At 43.6% G+C, this 24,684-nt stretch overlaps 1 protein-coding gene across 1 annotated transcript; it reads right to left on the bottom strand.

Moving 5' to 3' along the window:
- Positions 1 to 5,534: 5,534 nt before the first annotated feature.
- On the bottom strand, positions 5,535 to 23,439 carry LOC133251779 (olfactory receptor 10H1-like). Its single transcript, XM_061424570.1, has 2 exons — positions 23,347 to 23,439; positions 5,535 to 6,530 (listed from the first exon to the last, which is right to left on the bottom strand). Exons 1-2 carry the CDS (start codon positions 23,437 to 23,439, stop codon positions 5,535 to 5,537), a joined length of 1,089 nt encoding a protein of 362 aa, XP_061280554.1.
- Positions 23,440 to 24,684: the final 1,245 nt, after the last annotated feature.

The raw sequence follows: 24,684 nt of genomic DNA, 5'->3' as shown, positions 1-24,684 counted from the left end.
AGAAAGAGAGAAAAAAAAAACAAAGTCACAAAAATTATAAAAAATATATATATGAAGTTTGCTTTTAAAAAAATAGGGTCTTTATTTTTGCAAAGTAATAGTAGGTTATAAAAGTGAAAATTAAAGGAGTAATAGAGGACTTAAATTTTTTTTTCATTAAAAAAAATAAAGAATGATCGTAAAAATAGTAAAAATATATCTAGGACTTACTTTGGTGTTGTTGTGGGTATTGTGGGGTCAGTTCATTTTCGGCTAGTTTCTTGGTCCGGCTTATATTTCTTAAGATCTATAGGCCCCTTCCTATGTAGTCAGGAGAAGGCAATGGCACCCCACTCCAGTGTTCTTGCCTGGAGAATCCCAGGGACAGGGGAGCCTGGTGGGCTGCTGTCTATGGGGTCGCACAGAGTTGGACACGACTGAAGTGACTTAGCAGTAGCAGTAGCAGTCCTATGTAGTCAGTACTAACCATAGGGTTAATCTATTGCACCTGTCGCTTCCAAGGCGGTTCCCTCTGTTTTAGCTTCTTCTGTTTGCTGGTCTCTTTAGTGTCTGATTCCCGCCCTGACACAAAGCGGGCGGTGGTGGACACTTGTTTTGTTTTGTTTTTTTAGGCTCACTTGTTCGGTCGCACTGTGGGGAGGGAGGGATGCTGCAAACAAATAACACTGGCGTGTGCTCACAATGCCTCAGCCACACTGGGCCTGCCCCTACTCACGGCACATGTGCCCTCCCTGCCCACACTGCTCAGGCTCTAGGTTGCTCTACCAGGAACCATCCGAGGCCGGCCCTGGGCTGCATGCACATCCCAGGTCTAAGCCACTCAGGTTCAGGCACTCGGGTAGTCCTCAGAGGTGCAAACTCGGTTGGGCCTGCGTTTTGTGCCCTTCCCAGATCCAAGCAGCTCAGGTGATGAGGTGTTTGGCGAGTGCAGTCGCTGCAACTTATCGCCTCCCTGCCACTCAGATTTCTGGGTGTACAACCGGCGCACCTTCTCAGGTGGATGTTGACCGTCCAGAACCCCAAGAAGTCTTAGTTAGCAAAGAAGCCTGCTTACAGTTTTGTAGATAATGTCTCTCTGGGGCTGTGATTGCCCCCTTCCGGCTCTGGCTGCCTGTCACCAGAGGGGGATGGTCTGCAGCCAGCTATCTCTGTTCAGTCCTTTGCTCTGTGCGCGGGCCTGGTGGTGTCTTAGGTTAGGGCTGGCTTTTCGTGTGGTAGTTACCCAAAGTCGCTAGCCCAAGTTAGTTCGCTCAGATAGTGCTCAGGGCTTCAGGCCAGATCCTTACTCTCAGCGTTGCAGCCTGCGCCTCCCTGCCCAGCCCCCGCTGGCTAGTGGCGGGTGCAGGCGTCTGCGCTGCTTCTCTGCTGGGGGAGTTATCGTTGGGCTCGTAATCTGTGGATTTTAATTGTTTATTTATTTTTCCTGCCTGTTATGTTGTCCTCTGTGCTTCCAAGACTTGGCAGTGAGAGTGCTTCCTGGTGTTTGGAAACTTCTCTCTTTTTAAGACACCCTTCCCAGGATGGAGCTCCGTCTCTCCCTCTTTTGTCTCTTTTTTTGTCTTTTATATTTTTTCCTACCTCCTTTCGAAGACAATGGGCTGCTTTCTGGGTGCCTGATGTCCTCTGCCGGCATTCAGAAGTTGTTTTGTGGAATTTACTCAGTGTTTAAATGTTCTTTTGATGAATTTGTGGGGGAGAAAGTGGTCTCCCCATTCTATTCCTCTGCCATCTTAGCTCCTCCAAGACTTATTTTTAAATAAATGCATACATCAAACTCCCATTGGCTGTTTATTTTACATATGGTAATGTACATGTTTCAATGTCAGTCTCTCAAATCATCCCACCCTCTCCTCCCACTTGTCCACAAGTCTATTCTTTATGCCTGTGTCTCCTTTGCTGCCCTGAACATAGGATCATTGGTACCATCTTCCTAGATTCCATATACATGCATTAATATATGATATTTGTCTTTCTCTTTCTAACTTACTTCACTCTGTATAAAAGGCTCTAGGTTCATCCACGTCATTAGGACTGACTCAAATGCATTCTTTTTATAGCAAAGTAATATTGCATTGTGTATATGTACCACAACTTCCTTATTCATTGGATGGGGAGGGAGGTGGGAGCCCCTGGTGTTCAGGAGGGAAGGGATACATATATGCCTACGGACGATTCATGTTGATGTATGTCAAAAGCCATCACAATATTGTAAAAAATTTTCATCCAATAAAATAAATTAAAACAAAAAAAGCATAAATTCATATTTGGAACACTTTAAATACATCAAGGAAGCTTTTTAAAAATTGAGAGGTATTATGTAACAATCTAAATGGGAAAAGAGCTTCAGAAAAAAATAGGTACATGTGTATGTATAACTGAATCCCTTTGCTGCACACCAGAAATGAACACAACATTGTTAATAAACTACACTGCAAAAGAAATTGAGATATAATTGACGTATAACATTGTGTAAGTTTAAGGTATACAATGTGCTGATTTGATCTATTTATATATTGCAGTATGGTTACCACTTCTTAGGGAAATTAAATGAATAGTCTTGTTTAGGCTTCAGAGACAACACAGAGCAGGCTTCTGACCTTGCTTCTAACCTGCCTGGACACTGGCCTGACTGGGAGTGATGGTGATGATGATGATGATGATGAGCCTGCTGTGAGTGCAAGACTTGCACACCTTAGATAAGGCGAGGAAGAAATCTCAAGGTTGTTGAGCCCTTGGAGAGGGCCTGGCCAACCAAGCCCCAGGCTTGGCAGCATCCCAAGTTTTACACAACAAAACAAACAGCATTAACATGAAACCAGAGCCTTCATTTGGTCACAGATTGACGATGATATCAGTTTTTGACCATCCTGGGATTATAAGCAGGAAACCACCCCACACCACCACCACCACAACTGCAATCTTGGAGATCTCAACCATGGAGCGGACATGCTGCCTGGGACCCTTTCCCAATTGGGATTCCAAATGTGCTGTGACACAGGGCTTCCCAGCGCTATTTAAGTCTGGATGTTGGTCAGAACCCAATTTGGTGATTCTCTGCTCTTTCTATTTCTCTTTTCGAAAGTTATCAAGATAATTCTCTAAGAAATATTTATGTTATTTATTTGTATATAAGAGTGGCTTATTTTGTTAACAAATCCTTAGACCTGAGATGAAAGTGAAACCTTTTGGCAAAACACCACTGTAGTGTTTGCTAATAACACCTCTATTGTATCACGTAATTTCCTCTTTTTTTTTTTTTTTTTTTTTTGTAGTGGGAATAGTGTCTTAACAACTCTGAAGTTTATAATAGTATTACTGCCTATAACCACTATGCTGCAATAAACATTATCTTGTTCATCTACTGGTTGTGTTACCGATCCAGGTTCTTGGACCAATTGAATTGAAATTCATTCAGTTGTGTCTGACACTTTTGTGACCCCGTGGAATTCCAGGCCAGAATACTGGAGTGGGTAGCCTTTCCCTTCTCCAGGGGATCTTCCCAACCCAGGGATCGAACCCAGGTCTCCCACATTTCAGGAAGATTTTTTTACCAGCTGAGCCACAAGGGAAGACCAAGAATACTGGAGTGGGTCATTAGAAACTGAGAAGAGGTCAGACAAAATATTCAGGCAAGGCTTTATTGGGACTCGTGCTGCAGCATTACTCAGTCATAAAAAAGGAACAAAACTGGGTCATTTGTAAAGACTTGATTGGAATGAGAGTCTATCATACAGACTGAAGTAAGTCAGAAAGAAAAACCTTGCATATTAATGCATATATGTAGACTCTAGGAAAATGGTACAGATGAACCTATTTGTGGGGCAGGAATAGAGAAGCAGATGTAGAGAACAGATGAGTGGACATGGAGGTGGGAAGGATGTTGTTGTTCACTCGCTAAGTCGTGTCCAATTCTTTGTGACCCTATGGACTGCAGCACACCAGGCTCCTCTGTCTTCCACCGTCTCCTGGAGTTTTCTCAAATTGATGTCCATTGAGTCAGTGATGCTATCTAACCATCTCATCCTCTGTTACCCCCTTCTCCTTTGGCCTTCAATTTTTCCCAGCATCAGAGTATTTTTCAGTGAGTCAGCTCTTTGCATCACGTGGTGAAAGTATTGGAGCTTCAAGCTTCAGCATCATTCCTTCCAATGAATATTTAGGATTGATTTTCCTTTAGGATTGACTGGTTTCATCTCCTTGCTGTCCAAGGGACTCTCAAGAGTAACCTTAAATCCCCCTTAGTGCAAATGGGAATATTTAAACTGATGTGACCACGAGACATACCTTCATTTTGGGCTCTGCACTCACTATTGTGAGTCAACAAAGAGTTCCCCCTGGTGGCTGTGCCACTTCACACTCTTACCACGGCAGGCAATTTCTCATGATGGGACTTTTTCCCTTGAACTAATTATACAGACTTCTCTGTCTCTCTGCAGCTGCTTGAGATTCACACTTGAAACATGGAGATTTCCTCAACTTTTTCTGAATCTACACATTGGTGGTGGTTGATGCTCAGTCATCATGTCCAACTCTTTGCAACCCTCCATTGACTATAGACTGCCAGGCTCCTCTGTCCATGAAATTTTCCAGGCTAGAATGCTGGAGTGGTTGCCATTTCCTCCTCCGGGGATCTTCCCCACCTAGGGATCCATGGAACCTGAGTATCTTGTGTCTCCTGAATTGCAGGTGGATTCTTTACCACTAGTGCCACCTGCATATTATCATTGCCAACTGCAACTGCACAGATCACCAACGCTCAAATTTAGACTGCTTCGCTTTCCTCTGCTGTAATCTGGTTTAGTCTGCCATAGTCTCAAAATCGGAGAAGGCAATGGCACCCCACTCCAGTACTCTTGCCTGGAAAATCCCATGGATAGAGGAGCCTGGTAGGCTGCAGTCCATGGGGTCGAGAAGAGTCGGACACGACTGAGCGATTTCACTTTCACTTTTCACTTTCATGCATTGGAGCAGGAAATGGCAACCCACTCCAGTGTTCTTGCCTGGAGAATCCCAGGGATGGGGGAGCCTGGTGGGTTGCCATCTATGGGGTCGCACAGAGTCGGCCACGACTGAAGTGACTTAGTAGCAGTAGCAGTAGCAGTCTCAAAACACTTGTGATGTAGCTACCTGTTGCTGCCTACAAGATGGTGGAGACCTGACATCTTCCATTTCTCTTGGCACTATGGGTTTATGGTGATGGGAGTAATTACACCACCCTGCTTTCTCACAGGAGAACAAATTCCAAGTTTAATGGTACCTGACAAAGTGCTCTGAAACAGATAAGAAATCAATGAATCTGACTTTCTGTGTATTATCATCTCATACATCTTTCCACCCTGCATATATGCATGACACTGTTTAACCATTTTTGCAAACACATAGATATAGCCTACAAATGTCCCTGTAAACCATAAAGCATCAGACAAACACAGGTTATTACATGCTTACAGGTGCCATCTCTGATGGTAGCATCAGGTAATCCAGTTTGGTCAGTTCCAAGGAAGTCCTCCCAGATAATCACATTATTTTTCTGGCTAGAGTTTGCTGAGGAAGGTCTTCTTCATGGCTTCCTTCAGCTCCTTGTTCCTGAGACTGAAAATGATGGGGCTCAGGAAGGGAGTGAGGGCCGTGTAGGTGATGCCCATCAGCGTGTCTCCTTCCAGAGACTGGGGACCCTTGGGCTTGAGGTAGATGACAGAGGCAAAACCATAGTGCACGACCACCATGGTGAGGTGGCACGCACACGTGGAGAAGGCTTTGTGCCGGCCCTCGGCTGAAGGGATCCTCAAGATGGTGGCAACGATGAAGGCGTAAGAGTGCAGGATGAGGAGACAGCAGCCCAGCAGGGTGGCGATACACACCAGGCCCACGCCCTTGGCCACAGTAGAGACGTTGTCCCCACAGGCCAACTTGAAGAGAGGCAGCACATGGCAGCCAAAATAGCGAATCTCATTAGACCCACAGAAAGTGAGTTGGAAAATGGAAGATGTCACCACTAGCCCAACGACTAAGCCTCCAGTCCAGGACCAGACAACCAGGCAGGCGCAGCCTCGGGGGCTCATGAGCACGTTGTAGCGCAGGGGGTGGCAGATGGCCACGTAGCGGTCGTAGCCCATGACGGTGAGCAGGAAGGAGTGGGTGAAGCCGGGCGTGAAGGAGAACATCTGGCTGGCACAGGCCACAAAGGAGATGGAGAGGTCGGTGGAGAGCAGGTCGGCCAGCATGCGCGGGATGATGGCGAAGGTGTAGAGGATCTCAGAGATGGAGAGGGCGCACAGGAAGAGGTACATGGGGGTGTGGAGGCTGCACTCGCTCCAAACGGTGGCCATGATGAGCAGGTTCCCCAGCAGCGCGAACAGGTACACAAGCAGGAACAGCAGGAAGAACATCAGCTGTAGGTGGGGGAAGGAGGAGAAGCCGATGAGGATGAATTCAGTCACTGCTGAGAAGTTGGCGTCCTGCGTGGAGGCTGTACCTGAAGTGACATGTGATGTGGAGAGGTCAGCTACTGGATGGAGGGAGGTGATCAGCTTCCATCACTCCTGGCTCTGCCCCAGGGGCTGCTCCTGATAAATGACAGGTGACATTGGCTGAGTTCCTACTCTGTGCCTCCTACAATTTAATCTTCTCATCAATGTAGTGAGGGAGGTGCTGTTTTGATCACTCTCTTGAGTATCTTGAGACTACCTGTTGAGAAAATTGGAAACGGTCTAAGAAACTTGTTTATGGTAAAGCTTTCAAAATGCCAGAACCCGTGACTGGCTGTCCCCAAAGTTGCTACCTTTCTATCCCTCTAGGTTGCCTCCAAAAATCAAAATGTTCCTTCACCAGAGCTTCCTTCCACCGCTGCTCTGCCCTTCTGCTTCCTTCTGATAAATTCTGTTCTTCCCAGAGCTTCAGAAATCACAAGATCCCTACCACATGGCTACAACACTTGGGACCAGTGGGCTTCTTTAACTTAACATGCACCAATCAGATTCTTCCTCTGGAGTTATCTGTGCAAGGCACCTGAGGCAAGACACTGTGTAGAAATAATGTTGTGGTTGTTTTCCTGATTCCATGAGGACCATCTATGTGTTCTGAGGCAATGCAACATAGTCATCTGACAAATGGATGAGAGAGTCGGCTGATAGACTTCAAATCCCTGCTCTGCCCACACTGTGTGAAACTGAGCAATTTCTTCACCTCTTTGCACCTCCATTTCTCTCCACCTGGCTCAAAGAGCTATTATGAGAATTAAATGAATTATTCTTGAACTGTGATCTGGAAAACAATAGGAGCTATCTATGATAAGTGAGAAAATGTAACTGGTCTGTGCTCAGTAAAACTTCAGTTTAATGAGCTTTCAATGTCTTTTTATAAATAATTTGCCTGTTTTTACATGATCTTTTAAAATTAGGAATGTCAAGTTTAAAAGGCAGTAAACCACTAATCTACTTTTTGTGTCTATAGATTTGCCTGCTCTAGGCAAGTCATCTAAATGCAATCATACATTATGTGGACTTTGGGATCTGGTGTCTTTTACTCACCATGTTGTTTTAAAGGTTCATCCATGTTGCAGCATGTATAAAAACTTCATTCTTTTGTAAGGCCAAATAATATCCTTTTATGGACAAACATGAAGAAGGGCATGGCACCCCACTCCAGTATTCTTGCCTGGAGAATCCCATAGACAGAGGAACCTGGCAGTCTACAGTCTGTGGGGTCACAAAGAGCTGGACACAACCGAAGTGACTTAGCACACATGCACACATGGATAAACAAGATTTTTTTTCTGCCCATTCGCCCACTGATGAACATTTAGATTGTTTTCATTTTTGCACTCTTGTACATAGTGTTGCTATGAACCTTTATGTAGGAGTTTAAAACATACCAGTGGTTCTAGAGGCTGTGGGGAGGGGAGAATGGAGAGTGACTGCTAATGGACATGGGGTCTCCTTTGTGGGTTCTGAGAAGATTCTGAAACTAGTTACAAGAGGTGGTCGCACAATACTGTGAATGTACTAAATGCCACTGAATTGTATGCTATAAAATGGAGACATGGTAAGTTTTATGTTATGTGTATTTTACCAAAATGAAAAAAATAGGAAAATGTAATGAATGTTCTCTCTATTCAGTGGGCTCATGCCCTAAATGAAACCCTGATGGTCTGAGAGCAAACCAAACTGGGGGAACCAGACACTTGGGTGAATGGAGGCTGGACTCCCCCAAACATCCCTGGTTTCCAGGGTTTCTCAGCCTCCCTTCCTTGGAGTCCTGTGCATCTTTCCCTCAATTTTGGGTCAGCACCTGCTGTATGCCCCCAGGATGGTAGCCGTAACAGTCCCACTCAGTCCTGATACTCTGAGATCACAGAGCGGGTGGGTCAAGGTCAATGATTAGAAACAAGAGCCTCCAAGAAGAGACTGAATGCATGAGACTGGGATCATGTGGGCTGTGCCCTCAACTTCCTGAAGCTCTCCAACAGCTAGTGCGAGGTTTCTCAATATTTGGTGCCAGATCGTCCGTTGCTTTGGGGTCGGGGGGCTCTCCTGTGCACTGTAAGGTGTGTAGCAGCACCCCTGACCTCCACCAGCTGGATGCCAGTAGCCCCGCTCAGGAGTGACAACCAAAATTATCTCCAGACATTGCCAATGTCCCCATGGGGAAGGGGGCAAAGTCATCCCAAGTTGAGAACCAATGATCTAGACAGCACAGTTGTAATTCCTTAACCACTCTTTCTGCCAAATTGAGGTTCTTCTCCTTCTCCAACTGACCAACATTTGTCCATTTTTAAGACTCAGCTTAAGTGTCACCTTCTCTGTGTAGCCTTCCTGGATATCTCTTTCCAAAACAGATCTAGTAATTCATTCCTGGGTGCTTCCAAAACAACTCCTGAGTGAGTCTTAAAATCCTTGCTTCTGACTTTTTCATGGCCATCATTATAGTGTGTCGTCTTAGAGATTCAAATGTCTCTGGCACTGGATTTTGAGTGATTGCTGAGAATAGCTACTCTTTATGGGATGTTGGCACCTGTGCTCATGTGTGTCTTATTAAACCATTATCCTAATACTATGAGGCACCTGCTTTGATCCCTGTTTTACAGAAATGGTTCAGTTGGTAAAGAATCTGCCTGCAATGCAGGAGACTCGGGTTCAATCCCTGGGTCGGGAAGATCCCCTGGAGAAGGAAATGACAACCCACACCAGTATTCTTGCCTGGAGAATTCCATGGACAGAGGAGCCTGGCAGGTTATAGTCCATGGCATTGCAAAGGGTCAGACACAACTGTGTGACTACCTTTCACTTTACAGATGTGGCAGCTGTATCCACAGAGGATACATAGCTTTGCCAAGGGACCATGGCTCCTGAGTGGGGGAGCCTGGATCTGAACCGACATCTGAATGACCCCAAAACCTATCTTCTGCTCACTTCTCTGTTATGCTTATCACTTACTGGTGGCTGCTAATGAATGTTAGAGCTACTCCCCAGGACCGGGGAGTTTTTAGCTTCACCATACCAGACCATCCACAGACTCCCTCTGTTTATTAATTAAGATCCACAGTCATGAAGGCAGAAAGAGAGGAACTATAAGAAGAGAAGAGCTCACCACATCCTGGGGAGGTGGCCCAAGACTTAATATACACCTTCTGGGATGACAGGGATACAGAACACAGCTAAGATTGGTTTCTGTTCATTCTAGGAAAAGGGAGACAGTAAAGAGACTGGTGGTTGTCAGGGACTCGGGGGGAGAGAGGAAGGGATGAAACTCCAATTCCATTAGGTGGAACTCCATTTTTTTTAAGCTGATGAAATAATTCTGTATGATACTATGGTGAATATATGACATTTCCCCTTTGTCAAAACTCATAGGTTGAACAGCACCAAGAGTGAACCCTAAGGTAAACTGCGGGCTTTAGTTAATAATAATGTGTCAGTATTGGTTCAGCAACTGTAACCCAGTCACTTACTAATGCAGGGTGTTAATAACAGGGGAAACTGAGTTTAGGGGGAGAGAGGGTATGTGGAAATCCTCTGCACCATCTGCTCAGTGTTCTGTGAACCTAAAACTGCTCCAAGAAGTAAAGTCTCCTAATTTTTTAAAGCAAAACAAAAAGCCTTAGAACCCTGATGGGTTTGAGTTCAGGATGGCAGAGAGGTGGACTGACATCTCTTGGCATTGATCTACCAGGAGAACATTTAGGGGCTCCTCTGCAATTAAACTGAACAACCCCAGAGAAGGAGTGTGACCCGGGACTTAAAAGAACTCACAGAGGGGCCAGTCCCCTCTCAGAACTCAGAGGTCAAACCCACCTGTGGACAAACCCTGTCTACATGTACCACTGCAGCAGGGTTTTCCAACTTAGCATCAGGAACATTAGGGGCTGATCATTTTCTATGGTTGGCGGCTGCTCTGGGCATTAGAAGATATTGAGCAGCATCCCTGTCACTCTTTAGATGCCAGTAGCATCTCCAACTATGACAATCAAAGGTATCTCAGGTATTGCACAGTGTCCCCTGGGGAGGAGAACCGCCCCTGGTGGAGAACCACAGGCTAGGTCTGTTTGTCTCCAACTTGCCTTACCTGTCTGCCCCCATCCTGGCTCTCTCTGCTCATGAAGCTGTTTGTGTTCCCCTTTCTGCATCCCCTCCTTCCCATCTCAGCCACCTGCTGCCTCCCTTTATCCTCCCTATTTTCATCCTTGACTCCTTACCATCACAGCACCTGTCCACCCTGGTGCCTCCCTAATACTTTACAATCACAGGGGGTGACTGGATCCTAAATCAGTTTTTCTCTTTTCTTTGCCTCCCTGCAATCAATTCACCATTGGTTTTTGGCTAGAACAGAGAGGGAAATATATTGCATGAATATAATATGCTAAAGTTAATACATTGACTGTTGACACACTGTTGGGCATTTACTCTTCTTATAACTAAAAGTTTGTAGCCTTTGACTAACAGCACTATTCAACACACACACACACACACACACACAATCATTCTAAGAATAGAACAAGTGATGTATTAAGTAGTTCTTAAGGCAGTCTCTTTCTATTGACTATTTCACATCCAGAGATAAAATTGCCCTCTATCTCCATCTCTTCCTCCTCCTTCCTTCCTTCTCTCCTAACCTACACACAGCTGCTGCTGCTAAGTCTCTTCAGTCGTATCCAACTCTGTGCGACCCCATAGTCGGCAGCCCACGAGGCTCCCCCATCCCTGGGATTCTCAAGGCAAGAACACTGGAGTGGGTTGCCATTTCCCTCTCCAATGCATGAAAGTGAAAAGTGAAAGTGAAGTCGCTCAGTCGTGTCCAACCCTATGGACTGCAGCCTTCCAGGCTCATCCTTCCATGGGATTTTCCAGGCAAGAGTACTAGAGTAGGGTGCCATTGCCTTCTCCAAACATCATCTTTAAAAAGGAATATCCTTCAATATCAAATCTCTTCAAGATGGTAGGGAGTCATAAAATGCAAACTACTCTTCTTTATTACAAGTAGCTTTTCCTATGAAACCAGATATGTTAGAATCAAAATGGAAAGTTATATAAAGCATGAACATATTAGATACTCCATATGCAGTGGCTGTCATTATTGGAGGCCAAAAACCCATTATCTGGGCTTCCCTGGTAGCTCAGTTAGTAAAGAATCAACTTGCAATGCAGGAGATCCTGGTTAGATTCCTGAGTCAGGAAAATCCACTGGAAAAGGGATAGGCTACCCACTCCAGTATTCTTGGGCTTCCCTTATGGCTCAGCTGGTAAAGAATCCACCTGCAGTGCTGGAGACCAGGGTTTGATCCCTGGGTTGGGAAGATCCCCTGGAGAAGGGAAAGGCTACCCACTCCAGTATTCTTGCCTGGAGAATTCCGTGGACTGTATTCCATGAGGTCACAAAGAGTAGGATATGACTGAGTGACTTTCACTTTCACTCCATTATCTGACTGCCACATGCTGCCCAGTGGACACTGAAGGGCAGACACTCACTGGTGGAGCCCATATGGTTTCAGTTCTTGGTTCTACTCCCTTCTTTGAGCCTCATTCTTCTTGGTGAAACAGAATAATTTGGGTCCTCATCAGATAATACAGCTCTAATGACAGAAAGTGAAGAGGAACTAAAGAGCCTCTTCATGAGGGTGAAAGAAGACAGTGAAAAAAGCTGGCCTGAAACTCAATATTAAAAAAAAAAAAAAAAAAAAAAGTCATGGCATCCAGTGTTATCACTGTATGGAAATAGAAGGGGAAAAAGTGGAAGCAGATTTTATTTTCCTAGGCTCCAAAATCACTGCAGATGGTGACTGCAGCCATGAAATTAAAAACACTTGCACTATCAGCAATTACATGCCAATAAAATGGACAACGTGGAAGAAATGGACAAATTCTTAGAAAAGTACAACTTTCCAAAACTGGACGAGGAAGAAATAGAAAATCTTAACATACCCATCACAAGCACAGAAATTGAAATTGTATTCAGAAATCTTCCAGCAAACAAAAGACCAGGTCCAGACAGCTTCACAGCTGAATTCTACCAAAAATTTAGAGAAGAGCTAACACCTATCCTATGCAGGATCCTTTAATATCTGCATATCAATCAATGTAATACACAACATTAACAAATTGAAAAATAAAAACCGTATGATTATCTCAATAGATGCAGAGAAACCCTTTGACAAAATTCAACATCCATTTATGATAAAAACTCTCAGGAAAGCAGGAATAGAAGGAACATACCTCAACATAATAAAAGCTATATATGACAAACCCACAGCAAACATTATCCTCAATGGTAAAAAAATTGAAAGCATTTCCCCTAAAGTCAGGAACAAGACAAGGGTGCCCACTTTCACCATTACTATTCAACATAGTTTTGGAAGTTTTGGCCACAGCAATCAGAGCAGAAAAAGAAATAAAAGGAATCCAAATTGGAAAAGAAGAAGTAAAACCCTCAGTGTTTGCAGATGACATGATCCTCTACATAGAAAACCCTAAAGACTCCACCAGAAAATTACTAGAACTAATCAATGAATATAGTAAAGTTGAAGGATATAAAATCAACACACAGAAATCCCTTGCATTCCTATACACCAATAATGAGAAAATAGAAAGAAAAATTAAGGAAACAATTCCATTCACCATTGCAATGAAAAGAATAAAATACTTAGGAATATATCTACCTAAAAAAACTAAAGACCTATATATAAAAAACTATAAAACACTGGTGAAAGAAATCAAAGAGGACACTAATAGATGGAGAAATATACCATGTTCATGGATTGGAAGAATCAATATAGTGAAAATGAGTATACTACCCAAAGCAATCTATAGATTCAGTGCAATCCCTATCAAGCTACCAATGGTATTCTTCACAGAGCTAGAACAAATAATTTCATAATTTATATGGAAATACAAAAACCTCGAATAGCCAAAGCAATCTTGAGAAAGAAGAATCAACTTGCCTGACTTCAGGATCTAACTACAAAGCCACAGTCATCAAGAGAGTATGGTACTGGCACAAACAGAAATATAGATCAATGGAACAAAATAGAAAGCCCAGAGATAAATCCATGCACCTATGGACACCTTATCTTTGACAAAGGAGGCAAGAATATACAATAGGTTAAAGACAATCTCTTTAACAAGTGGTGCTGGGAAATCTGGTCAACCACTTGTAAAAGAATGAAACTAGAACACTTTCTAACACCATACACAAAAATAAACTCAAAATGGATTAAAGATCTAAATGTAAGACCAGAAACTATAAAACTCCTAGAGAAGAACATAGGCAAAACACTCTCCAACATACATCACAGCAGAATCCTCTATGACCTACCTCCCAGAATATTGGAAATAAAAGCAAAAATAAACAAATGGGACCTAATTCAACTTAAAAGCTTCTGCACAACAAAGGAAACTATAAGCAAGGTGAAAGACAGCCTTCAGAATAGGAGAAAATAATAGCAAATGAAGCAACTGACAAACAACTATTCTCAAAAATATACAAGCAACACCTACAGCTCAATTCCAGAAAAATAAATGACCCAATCAAAAAATGGGTCAAACAACTAAACAGACATTTCTCCAAAGAAGACATACAGATGGCTAACAAACACATGAAAAGATGCTCAACATCACTCATTATCAGAGAAATGCAAATCAAAACCACTATGAGGTACCATTTCATGCCAATCAGAATGGCTGCAATCCAAAAGTCTACAAGCAGTAAATGCTGGAGAGGGAGTAGAGAAAAGGGAACCCTCTTACACTGTTGGTGGGAATGCAAACTAGTACAGCCACTCTGGAGAACAGTGTGGAGATTCCTTAAAAAACTGGAAATAGAACTGCCTTATGATCCAGCAATCCCACTGCTGGGCATACACACTGAGGAAACCAGAATTGAAAGAGACACATGTACCCCAATGTCCATCGCAGCACTGTTTATAATAGCCAGGACATGGAAGCAACCTAGATGTCCATCAGCAGAAGAATGGATAAGAAAGCAGTGGTACATATACACAATGGAGTATTAGCCATTAAAAAGAATACATTTGAGTCAGTTCTAATAAGGTGGATGAACCTGGAGCCTATTATACAGAGTGAAGTAAGCCAGAAAGAAAAACACCAATACAGTATACTAACGCATATATATGGAATTTAGAAAGATGGTAACAATAACCCTGTGTACGAGACAGCAAAAGAAACACTGATGTATAGATCAGTCTTATGGACTCTGCAGGAGAGGGAGAGGGTGGGGAGATTTGGGAGAATGGCATTGAAACATGTATAATATCATGTATGAAACGAGTCGCCAGTCCAGGTTCGATGCACGATACTGGATGCTTGGGGCTGGTGCACTGGGACGACCCAGAGGGAGGGTATGGGGAGGGAGGAGGGAGGAGGGTTCAGGATGGGGAACACAGGTATACCTGTGGCGAATTCATTTCGATATTTGGCAAAACTAATACAATATTGTAAAGTTTAAAAATAAAATAAAATTTAAGAAAAAAGAAAAACACCAATACAGTATACTAATGCATATATATGGAATTTAGAAAGATGGTAACAATAACCCTGTATACGAGACAGCAAAAGAGACACTGATGTATAGTAAAGTCTTTTGGACTCTCTGGGAGAGAGAGAGGGTGGGATGATTTGGGAGAATGGCATTGAAACATGTACAATATCATATATGAAACGAGTTGCCAGTCCAGGTTCAATGCACAATACTGAATGCTTGGGGCTGGTGCACTGGGACAACCTAGAGGGATGGTACTGGGAGGGAGGAGGGAAGAGGGTTCAGCATGGGGAACACGTGTATACCTGTGGTGGATTCATGTTGATATATGGCAAAACCAATATAATATTGTAAAGTTAAAAAATAAAATAAATTTTTAAAAAAATTTTTAAAAATAAAAGACACTTGCTCCTTGGAAGGAAAACTATGACAAACCTAGACAGCATATTAAAAAGCAGAAACATCACTTTGCCAACAAAGGTCCATATAGTCAAAGCTACATTTTTTTTCAGTAGTCATGTACAGATGTGAGAATTAGACCATAAAGAAGGCTGAGCCCTGAAGAATTGATGTTTTCAAATTATGGTGTTGGAGAAGACTCTTGAGAGTCCCTTGGACTGCAAGAAGATCAAACCAGTCAATCCTAAAGGAATCAGCCCTGAATATCGGATGGATTGATACTGAAGCTGAAGCTCTAATAGTTTGGCCACCTGATCCAAAGAGCCAACTGATTGGAAAGTACCCTGATGCTGGGAAAGACTGAAGGCAAAAGGAGAAGGGGGCTGCTGAAATGATTGGATAACATCACCAACTCAATGGACATGAATCTGATCAAACTCTGGGAGATAGTGGAGGACAGAGGAGGCTGGTGTGCTGCCTCATAGGGTTTAGCTACCATGGGGTTGCTAAAGAGTCAGACAAGACTTTACAACTGAACAACAATAACCATTTGGATACTTTTGTATGGTGGGCTCCGTGATGAATTAGAAAGAGTCATGTGCGAGATTTATGGAGGCAAGGTGGTGTAGTCAGTGATTCCAAAGGTTGAGTAGATTCTCCCAGAATAATGCTGTGGTAATAGGGCAGCTCAGACTCCAGAGTAGAGCTGCTACTAGGCTGTCTTATGCTCAAAACCTAGAATGAGTTTGCAGAGATGCAGCCCAGTCTTCTACTAAGGCTTCATGAAGCTAGTGAGGTGAAATCTAAGGCCAGGAGCTCTCTCAAACATTCACAAAGGCTAAATCTGGTTTATCTCTCAGCTCTGAACATGAGGAAAGGGAAAGGGAAGCTTAGGGACCCATCTCCCTCAAGACCTCTCCTCTTATTCCTTGAGCCCATACTCTGCACTCTCATACCTTTTTACTTTTATTCAGAGTTCTCCTTGGTGGCTTGATTTTTTATTCATTCTCTTGGAGAACCCCTACTGATTCCTTATGCTGCCAATAAAATACCCCTCCTTCATTATTTTTCAACATCTCCTAGCACACCACCCTTAGTGTGGTTTTATTCTCATGGGTCTGGTCCTCTGACAAAGTGGGAGTGTATGAAAAGAAAAAATGGCACCTAATTCATCTCTGTGGTCCTGTGACTATTCCAGAGCCTGGTCCTCAAGATGTGTTGAAGGCTAGATATATTCCCCTGGAAAGGAAGACAGAGTACAATGCCCTGTTATCATACTCCTAGAACCCCTTCTGTGAGTATTTCCTAAGTGTCAGGCATTGTTCACACATTAACTCCTTGAATCCTCACAACAAACTATGAGGTACAGTCCTATTTTTACCACTGTGTTCCACCGAAGGAAACTGAGGTTAGGTAAATTCCATAATGTGCAAGGTCACACAGCTGGAGCTAGTCTAAAATGCGTGTGTGTGTGTCTACGGTGAGAGCACTCAACTCTTACTGGAGGTTTTCATAAGTTATCACATCTCCCCAAAGAGTCTTGGTGCCCTGGACTTGACAGACCAAGGACCTAATACATCCTATGTATTGTACATGCACAGGACTTTCTGTCCTTACAGATTGGTCTTTCACCAAAGGGAAAATTGAAGTTCAGCAAAAACAAGTCACTTGTCCAGCTTCACAAAGCTGGGTCCAGGATTTAGTTTCAGGCTGTTGCAGACAATTAAGGGGATTGCACCACACACACCAGAAGAAAGACAACCATAAGCTGGGCATTCAGAGGAGGCACCATGACAGACTGCATGATGAAACAGCAGGACCTACACCAGGTTACTTCCTCTTTCTGAGTCCCAGTTTCTTCTGAAGAGCTAGTGAGGTTGACAAATTGGCTGCTCTGAGATGTGCTATGAGTTGAGGATTCCTTTTTGAATCTTAGTTACCAAAGAGACCAGAATTTTGCTTTGATGGAACAAAATCATATCTGTAATCCTGGAGTCAAGAAGGGAATTTTTTTTTTCCTGCCTACAGTTATCTGTGTCTTTTCAGAGATGTGTTAACATTGTGAACAAACAACACCTAAGAATCTGAAGATTGCATCAAGATGCTCCATCATAGTCACTAGGATTACTTCCTGTAGAACAGTCATCTGGACAAGGGGATCTGCGAGAAGAAGCAGAGCCCCTGCCCCTGACCTATCTCTTCTCCATCCCTGAGATTGTATGATATGTTCCTTTCTTCTCTGACTTCTGGGTACCAGAGACATCAATGAAGAATGAGTTCATGAACCCCAGCAATTCTTTTGTTGACAGAATGTATGGCCCTCTCCCAGCTCCTTTCTGATTTTTGTTGAGCTGAGGAAACCTGATATCAATGTACATATGTGAGCCATGTCATATTCTCCATAATTTCTTAGATCCAGGACAACGTGTATTACCTGGAGCTTAGGTGAAATGGATGGCCATGTTGCAGGAAGTGGGATCCCTTCCAGGGTCCAAAAGTGGAATTTTGTCTAACACTCAAAAATGAATTGTCTGCAGATTCATTTTGATATTTGGCAAAACTAATACAATTATGTAAAGTTTAAAAATAAAATAAAATTAGAAAAAAAAATGAATTGTCTGAGGAGACTTACATGCTGACAAAGACTTTATTGGGAAGGGGCGCCTAGGCAGAGGGCAGTAGGGTAAGGGAACCCAGGAAAACTGCTCTGCCACATGGCTCACAGCCTTGGATTTTATGGTGCCAGGACTAGTTTCCAGGTTGTCTTTGGCCAATCATTCCGATTCAAGACTCCTTCCTGGTGGCTCACATATCGCTCAGCCAAGATGGGTGCCATTGAGGAGTCTCCTGGGAGATGATCAGACATATGGTGTCTCCCTTTGACCTTTCCCAAACTCTTCTGGGTAGTGGTGGCTTATTAGTTCCGTGTTCCTTACTAGGACCTCCTTTCATACACAACTCATGCAGATGGTTACTATGGTGCTGGCCAAGATGGGCCTTTTCAGTCCCTATGCTTCCCGTAAAAACCATGTAGGGATCTAATTCTACCTTCTAGCTGTCTATACCTTTTACCTGCTTCTTTGTGGGAGCCAGAGCAATTATTCTTTGTGGCCCTTCAAGCCACTGGTAATCTCTCTCCTTCCATGCTCAGCACACCTGCATGCCTTTGCTCAAACTATTCCTTCTGCTTTAAATGCTATCAGAACATTGCTTGGGGATCTCTTCCTTGTCCATCAAAATTCTCCAGTTGAAATGACCAAGAAGATGACAGACTAATGTGTCATTAAAACCATTCTATGGAGTCTGGATGCCAGGTTCTTTTATAGATTAGAGATGAGCAGAGGGAAGGAAACAAAGTAAAAAGGCCATTAATCTTGCAAACATCTCCTACAATGGCAAGCCTCAGGTAAGGGGTGTGCTAATATCTTCCTTCCTGCCATCTACAGGTGGACAGGATTCTGAACAAAGGCACTTTAACAGTCAGGCATAGGGCAGGATTCACTGAGGCAGGTCATTGCATATGATTATAATAACAAAGGCAATGAAAAGCAAGTCAAAGAAACAGTTCCAACATAAAGTCAGAATTTGCTTTTCTTTGCAACACTTACAGCACTTGCCGTTATTTATATAGTCACAAAAGCTTATTAAATAAGTATTTAATGTGGAAACATTTTAGGCACTCAGTTCAGTTCAGTTCAGTCGCTCAGTCGTGCCTGACTCTTTGCGACCCCATGAATCACAGCACGCCAGGCTTCCCTGTCCATCACCAACTCCTGGAGTTCACCCAGACCCACGTCCATCGGGTCAGTGATGCCATCCAGCCATCTCATCCTCTGTTGCCCCCTTCTCCTCCTGCCCCCAATCCCTCCTAGCATCAGAGTCTTTTCCAATGAGTCAACTCTTCGCATGAGGTGGCCAAAGTACTGGAGTTTCAGCTTCAGCATCATTCCCTCCAAAGAAATCCCAGGGCTGATCTCCATCAGAATGGACTGCTTGGATCTCCTTGCAGTTCAAGGGACTCTCAAGAGTCTTCTCCAACACCACAGCTCAAAAGCATCAATTCTTCGGCGCTCAGCCTTCTTCACAGTCCAACTCTCACATCCATACATGACCACTGGAAAAACCATAGCCTTGACTAGACGGACCTTTGTGGGCAAAGTAATGTCTCTGCTTTTGAATATGCTATGTAGGTTGGTCATAACTTTCCTTCCAAGGAGTAAGCGTCTTTTAATTTCATGGCTGCAGTCACCATCTACAGTGATTTTGGAGCCCCAAAAAATAAAGTCTGACACTGTTTCCACTGTTTCCCCATCTATTTTCCATGAAGTGATGGGACTGGATGCCATGATCTTCGTTTTCTGAATGTTGAGCTTTAAGCCAACTTTTTCACTTTCCACTTTCACTTTCATCAAGAGGCTTTTTAGTTCTTCTTCACTCTGCCGTAAGAGTTGTGTCATCTGCATATCTGAGGTGATTGATATTTCTCCCGGCAATCTTGATTCCAGCTTGTGTTTCTTCCAGTCCAGCGTTTCTCATGATGTACTCTGCATAGAAGTTAAATAAGCAGGGTGATAATATACAGCCTTGACGTACTCCTTTTCCTATTTGGAACCAGTCTGTTGTTCCATGTCCAGTTCTAACTGTTGCTTCCTGACCTGCATACAGGTTTCTCAAGAGGCAGGTCAGGTGGTCTGGTATTCCCATCTCTTGAAGAGTTTTCCACAGTTTATTGTGATCTACACAGACAAAGGCTTTGGCATAGTCAATAAAGCAGAAATAGATGTTTTTCTGGAACTCTCTTGCTTTTTCCATGATCCAGCGAATGTTGGCAATTTGATGTCTGGTTCCTCTGCCTTTTCTAAAACCAGCTTGAACCTCAGGAAGTTCACAGTTCACGTATTGCTGAAGCCTGGCCTGGAGAATTTTGAGCATTACTTTACTAGCCTGTGAGAGGAGTGCAGTTGTGCGGTAGTAGTATCCAGCAATAACCAAGGACAGAGCTGACCTGATGACTCAGATGGCAAAGAATCCACCTGCAATGCAAGAGACCAGGGTTGGATCCCTGGATTGGGAAGATCCCAATCTGGAGGAGGAAATACAACCCATGCCAGTATTCTCGCCTGGGAAATCCCATGGACAGAGGAGCCTGGAGTGCTATGGTCCACGGAGTCACAGAGTCAGACACGACTGAGTCACTAGCACTTTAACTTTCAACACTCATCTTCTTATGCCCCAGTGGGGAAGCTGTCATGTAACCAAAGGTGACAACACAGAGTGGCCCAAGGTGCGATGAGGAAAGCCTAAGAGCCTGTGAGAGCTAACAGTAGATCAGAGACTGGTCTGTGGCTTAACAAAGACCAGTTGTTAAGACATCACTTCTGGATGGGAGTGATGTCTCAAGTGAGACCTGAAGGGTAAAGAGGTGTGATCCAGGTGAGGTACACAGATGGGAGAGGACTTTCTAGGAAGAAGAGACAGCAAGCACAAAGGTAAATTAATTTATTTATTTTACTTGGAGGCTAATTACTTCACAATATTGTAGTGATTTTTGCCACACATTGACATGAATCCGCCACAGGTGTACATGTGTTCCCCATCCTGAACCCCCCTCCCACCTCCCTTCCCATCCCACCCCTCTGCGTCATCCCAGTGCACCAGCCCTGAGCACCCTGTCTCATGCATCAAACCTGGACTGGCAAACCATTTCACATATGATAATATACATGTTTCAATGCTATTCTCTCAAATCACCCCACCCTCGCCTTCTCCCACAGAGTCCAAAAGCCTGTTCTTTACATCTCTGTCTCTTTTGCTGTCTTGCATATAGGATCATCATTACCATCTTTCTAAATTCCATATATATATATATATATATATATATATATATTAATATACTGTATTGGTGGTTTGTTTTTTTCTGACTTACTTCACTCTGTATAATAGGCTCCAGTTTCATCCACCTCATTAGAAAGGATTCAAATGCCTTCTTTTTAATAGCTGAGTAATATTCCATTGTGTATATGTACCACAGCTTTCTTTTTTGTTTTTGTTTTTTTTTTTTTTGGTCCTAAAACATTTAATGTTACATTGATAAAATCAGCATTTAATCCCAAATTCTATTATTACACAAGCTAAAGTATAGTTTGGTGGCTAGGATACAATATTTTTGTTACCTAACTTTATTATCAATATTCTGTAAGATGTGCTAAACAATGATTAACTGTTATTTTTGTGATTAAAAGATCTTAAAATCAAAGATTATACATTTTGTGCATACTTTTTGTTATCTTAAACAGCAAGAGGGATGCTTACACCTTTCCAGAACTTGCCATTAATCTCATTGGCCCTACAATTTGAGGGCAACAGTAACAGCTAGTTCAATGTAGCAATAAGTGTATTTTTATTTATTTATTTTAATTGGAGGCTAATTACTTTACAATATTGTAGTGGTTTTGCCATACATTGACATAAATCAGCCATGGGTGTACATGTGTTCCCCTTCCTGAACCCCCCTCCCTTCTCCCTCCCCATCCCATCCCTCTGGGTCATCCCAGTGCACCAGACCTGAGCACCCTGCCTCATGCTGGCCATCTGTGAACTTTAAATGTTTACATGAATAGTGGTCTTTCCTCATCTCAGCTGCTCTGAGAAATGAGAATCAAATCAGGTACACGTGAGAAGTAAGCTTAGATGCTCTGCTTTCTAATAAACAGAGTAGTCTCACTATACCGTTTAATACTAGAAATTTAAGTAATTGGTAATTCAAAGACTATGTGTTGCGTGTGCTGTGCTCAGTCACTCAGCCGTGTCCCACTCCTTGTGGCCCCATGGACCAGGGGGTCTCCACCAGGCTCCTTTATCAGAATTTTTCAGGCAAGGATGCTGGAGTGCATTGCCATTTCTTTCTCCAGAGGATCTTTCCTATCCAGGGATCAAACCCATGTCTCTTGCATCTCCTGCACTGGTAAGTATATTCTTTCCTGCTAGTGCCATCTGGGAAGCCCAGTGGATTACAAAGCGTGTGGAGAGGCTAAAAGAAAATATAAAGAGATAACATATGGTAACTGAAATGGTAGGGACCTAACAGAAGCAGAAGATATTAAGAAGAGGTGGCAAGTATATACAGAAGAACTTTACAAAAAAGATCTTCAGGACCCAGATAATCACGATGGTGTGATCACTCACCTAGAGCCAGACATCCTGGAATGTGAAGTCAAATGGGCCTTAAGAAGCATCACTCTGAACAAAGCTAGTGGAGGTGATGGAATTCCAGTTGAGCTATTCCAAATCCTGAAAGCTGATGCTGTGAAAGCACTGCACTCAATATGCCAGCAAATTTGGAAAACTCAGCAGTGGCCACAGGACTGGAAAAGGTCAATTTTCATTCCAATCCCTAAGAAAGGCAATGCCAAAGAATACTCAAACTACCACACAATTGTACTCATCTCACACGCTAGTAAAGGAATGCTCAAAATTCTCCAAGCCAGGCTTCAGCAATATGTGAACTGTGAACTTCCTGAGGTTCAAGCTGGTTTTAGAAAAGGCAGAGGAACCAGACATCAAATTGCTAACATCCACTGGATCACCGAAAAAGCAAGAGAGTTCCAGAAAAACATCTATTTCTGCTATTGATTATGCCAAAGCCTTTGTCTGTGCAGATCACAATAAATTGTGGAAAATTCTTCAAGAGATGGGAATACCAGACCACCTGACCTGCCTCTTGAGAAACCTGTATGCAGGTCAGGAAGCAACAGTTAGAACTGGACATGGAACAACAGACTGGTTCCAAATAGGAAAAGGAATATGTCAAAGCTGTATATTGTCATCCTACTTATTTAACTTCTATGCAGAGTACATCATGAGAAATGCTGGGCTGGAGGAAGCACAAGTTGGAATCAAGAGATAGATGGAGAGGAAGGTGAGACTTTCCAGTGTGGCTAGAAGACATTGAGCACTTACCTTGTGCAAGAGAAACCACTCCCTAGGAGCCAGCTCCAAAGTACCCTTGTTCTGGACAGCTTTCCAACTGGCCTTACCCAAGGGCACAGCCATGGATTCTTACTCTGGGCTCCTTCAGTTCCTGACTTCCCTCTGACGCTTTCTTTACCCACAAGGGGTCGAGGGCATCTGTATCCAGCCCTGTATCCCCCAAGACTGAGAGCTCAGCCCTCAGCAGCAGCTGCCATCACACTGGGCAGAGGGAGGCAGTAGGGAATCTCTGTTGTGTGTGAATAGCTGAGACTGAAGATCCCAGAAGCTCCCCCTGAGGTCCCGCTCAGCCTCTCCAGACCCTGAGGACTGCCCTTGCAGTTGGTTCCATGAAGATGCTCTTGGGAACAGCCTGCTGGAGGCTGCAGCAGGGATAAAGCACACTGTATATCAGGTCATTTGGGAAATTCTAGATCTCACTCCACCTGCCTGGGGGTGCTGCTGACAGCAACAAGCAGGAGAGCTTCTGCTTACCCCGACTGACCATTTCTGGAAGAGGCAGCCCAGGCAGAGGGAAACCAGGACAGAAAGCTACGGAGGCAGAACCTACCATTGTGAGCAGTGCTTCTCAGCCTGGGGATGAGACCGGGGCTGGGGAAAAGAGTAGTAAGAGAGAAGCTTGGTCTTGGAAAGCTGCTCGGGGTCTTCTCATTTTGCCCACTCTGGGTCCTTTCTTCTCATTTAGCTTAAGTGTCCTTTGCAGCTTCTAGGTCAGCAGTTGTCAACCCAGGATGATTCTGCCCCATGGTGGACATCTGGACAAATCTGAAGCTTTTTGGTCATCAGAATTTATGGTGGGGAGAGGATGCTGCAGGCCTCTGGTGAATTGAAGCCAGTGAAAGAAAAAGTGAAAGTGTTAGTTGCTCAATTGTGTCCAACTCTATGACCCCATAGCCCGCCAGGCTTCTCTGTCCATGGAATTCTCCAGGTAAGAATACTGGAGTGTGTAGCCATTTCCTTCTTCAGGGGATCTTCCCAACCAGGGGACTGAACCTGGGTCTCCCATACTGTGGGCTGATTCTTTACCATCTAAACCACCAAGGAAGCTCTTGGGGGAGAATGGAAACATGTATATGCATGGCTAAATTCATTCGCTGTTCCCCTGAAACTACCACAACATTGTTAATTGTCTATACCCCAATACAAAATAAAAAGTTTAAAGTTTGCAAAACAGAAACAAACATCACTAATGCTGAAGCTGAGAAATCCTGTTCTAGGTTATCTTGTCTTTGTTGCTCTGTCCTGCTCTGGCCCAGCTAACCTGGAGGGGAGGCTCCGGAGGAGACAGAAGTGTGAGCAGGCTTCACT

This window comes from Bos javanicus, chromosome 7 (genome assembly GCF_032452875.1).
Source record: "Bos javanicus breed banteng chromosome 7, ARS-OSU_banteng_1.0, whole genome shotgun sequence".
NCBI lineage: Eukaryota > Metazoa > Chordata > Mammalia > Artiodactyla > Bovidae > Bos > Bos javanicus.
The sequence above is the reverse complement of the archived record's forward strand: the minus strand, read 5'-3'. Positions and strand labels throughout refer to the sequence as shown.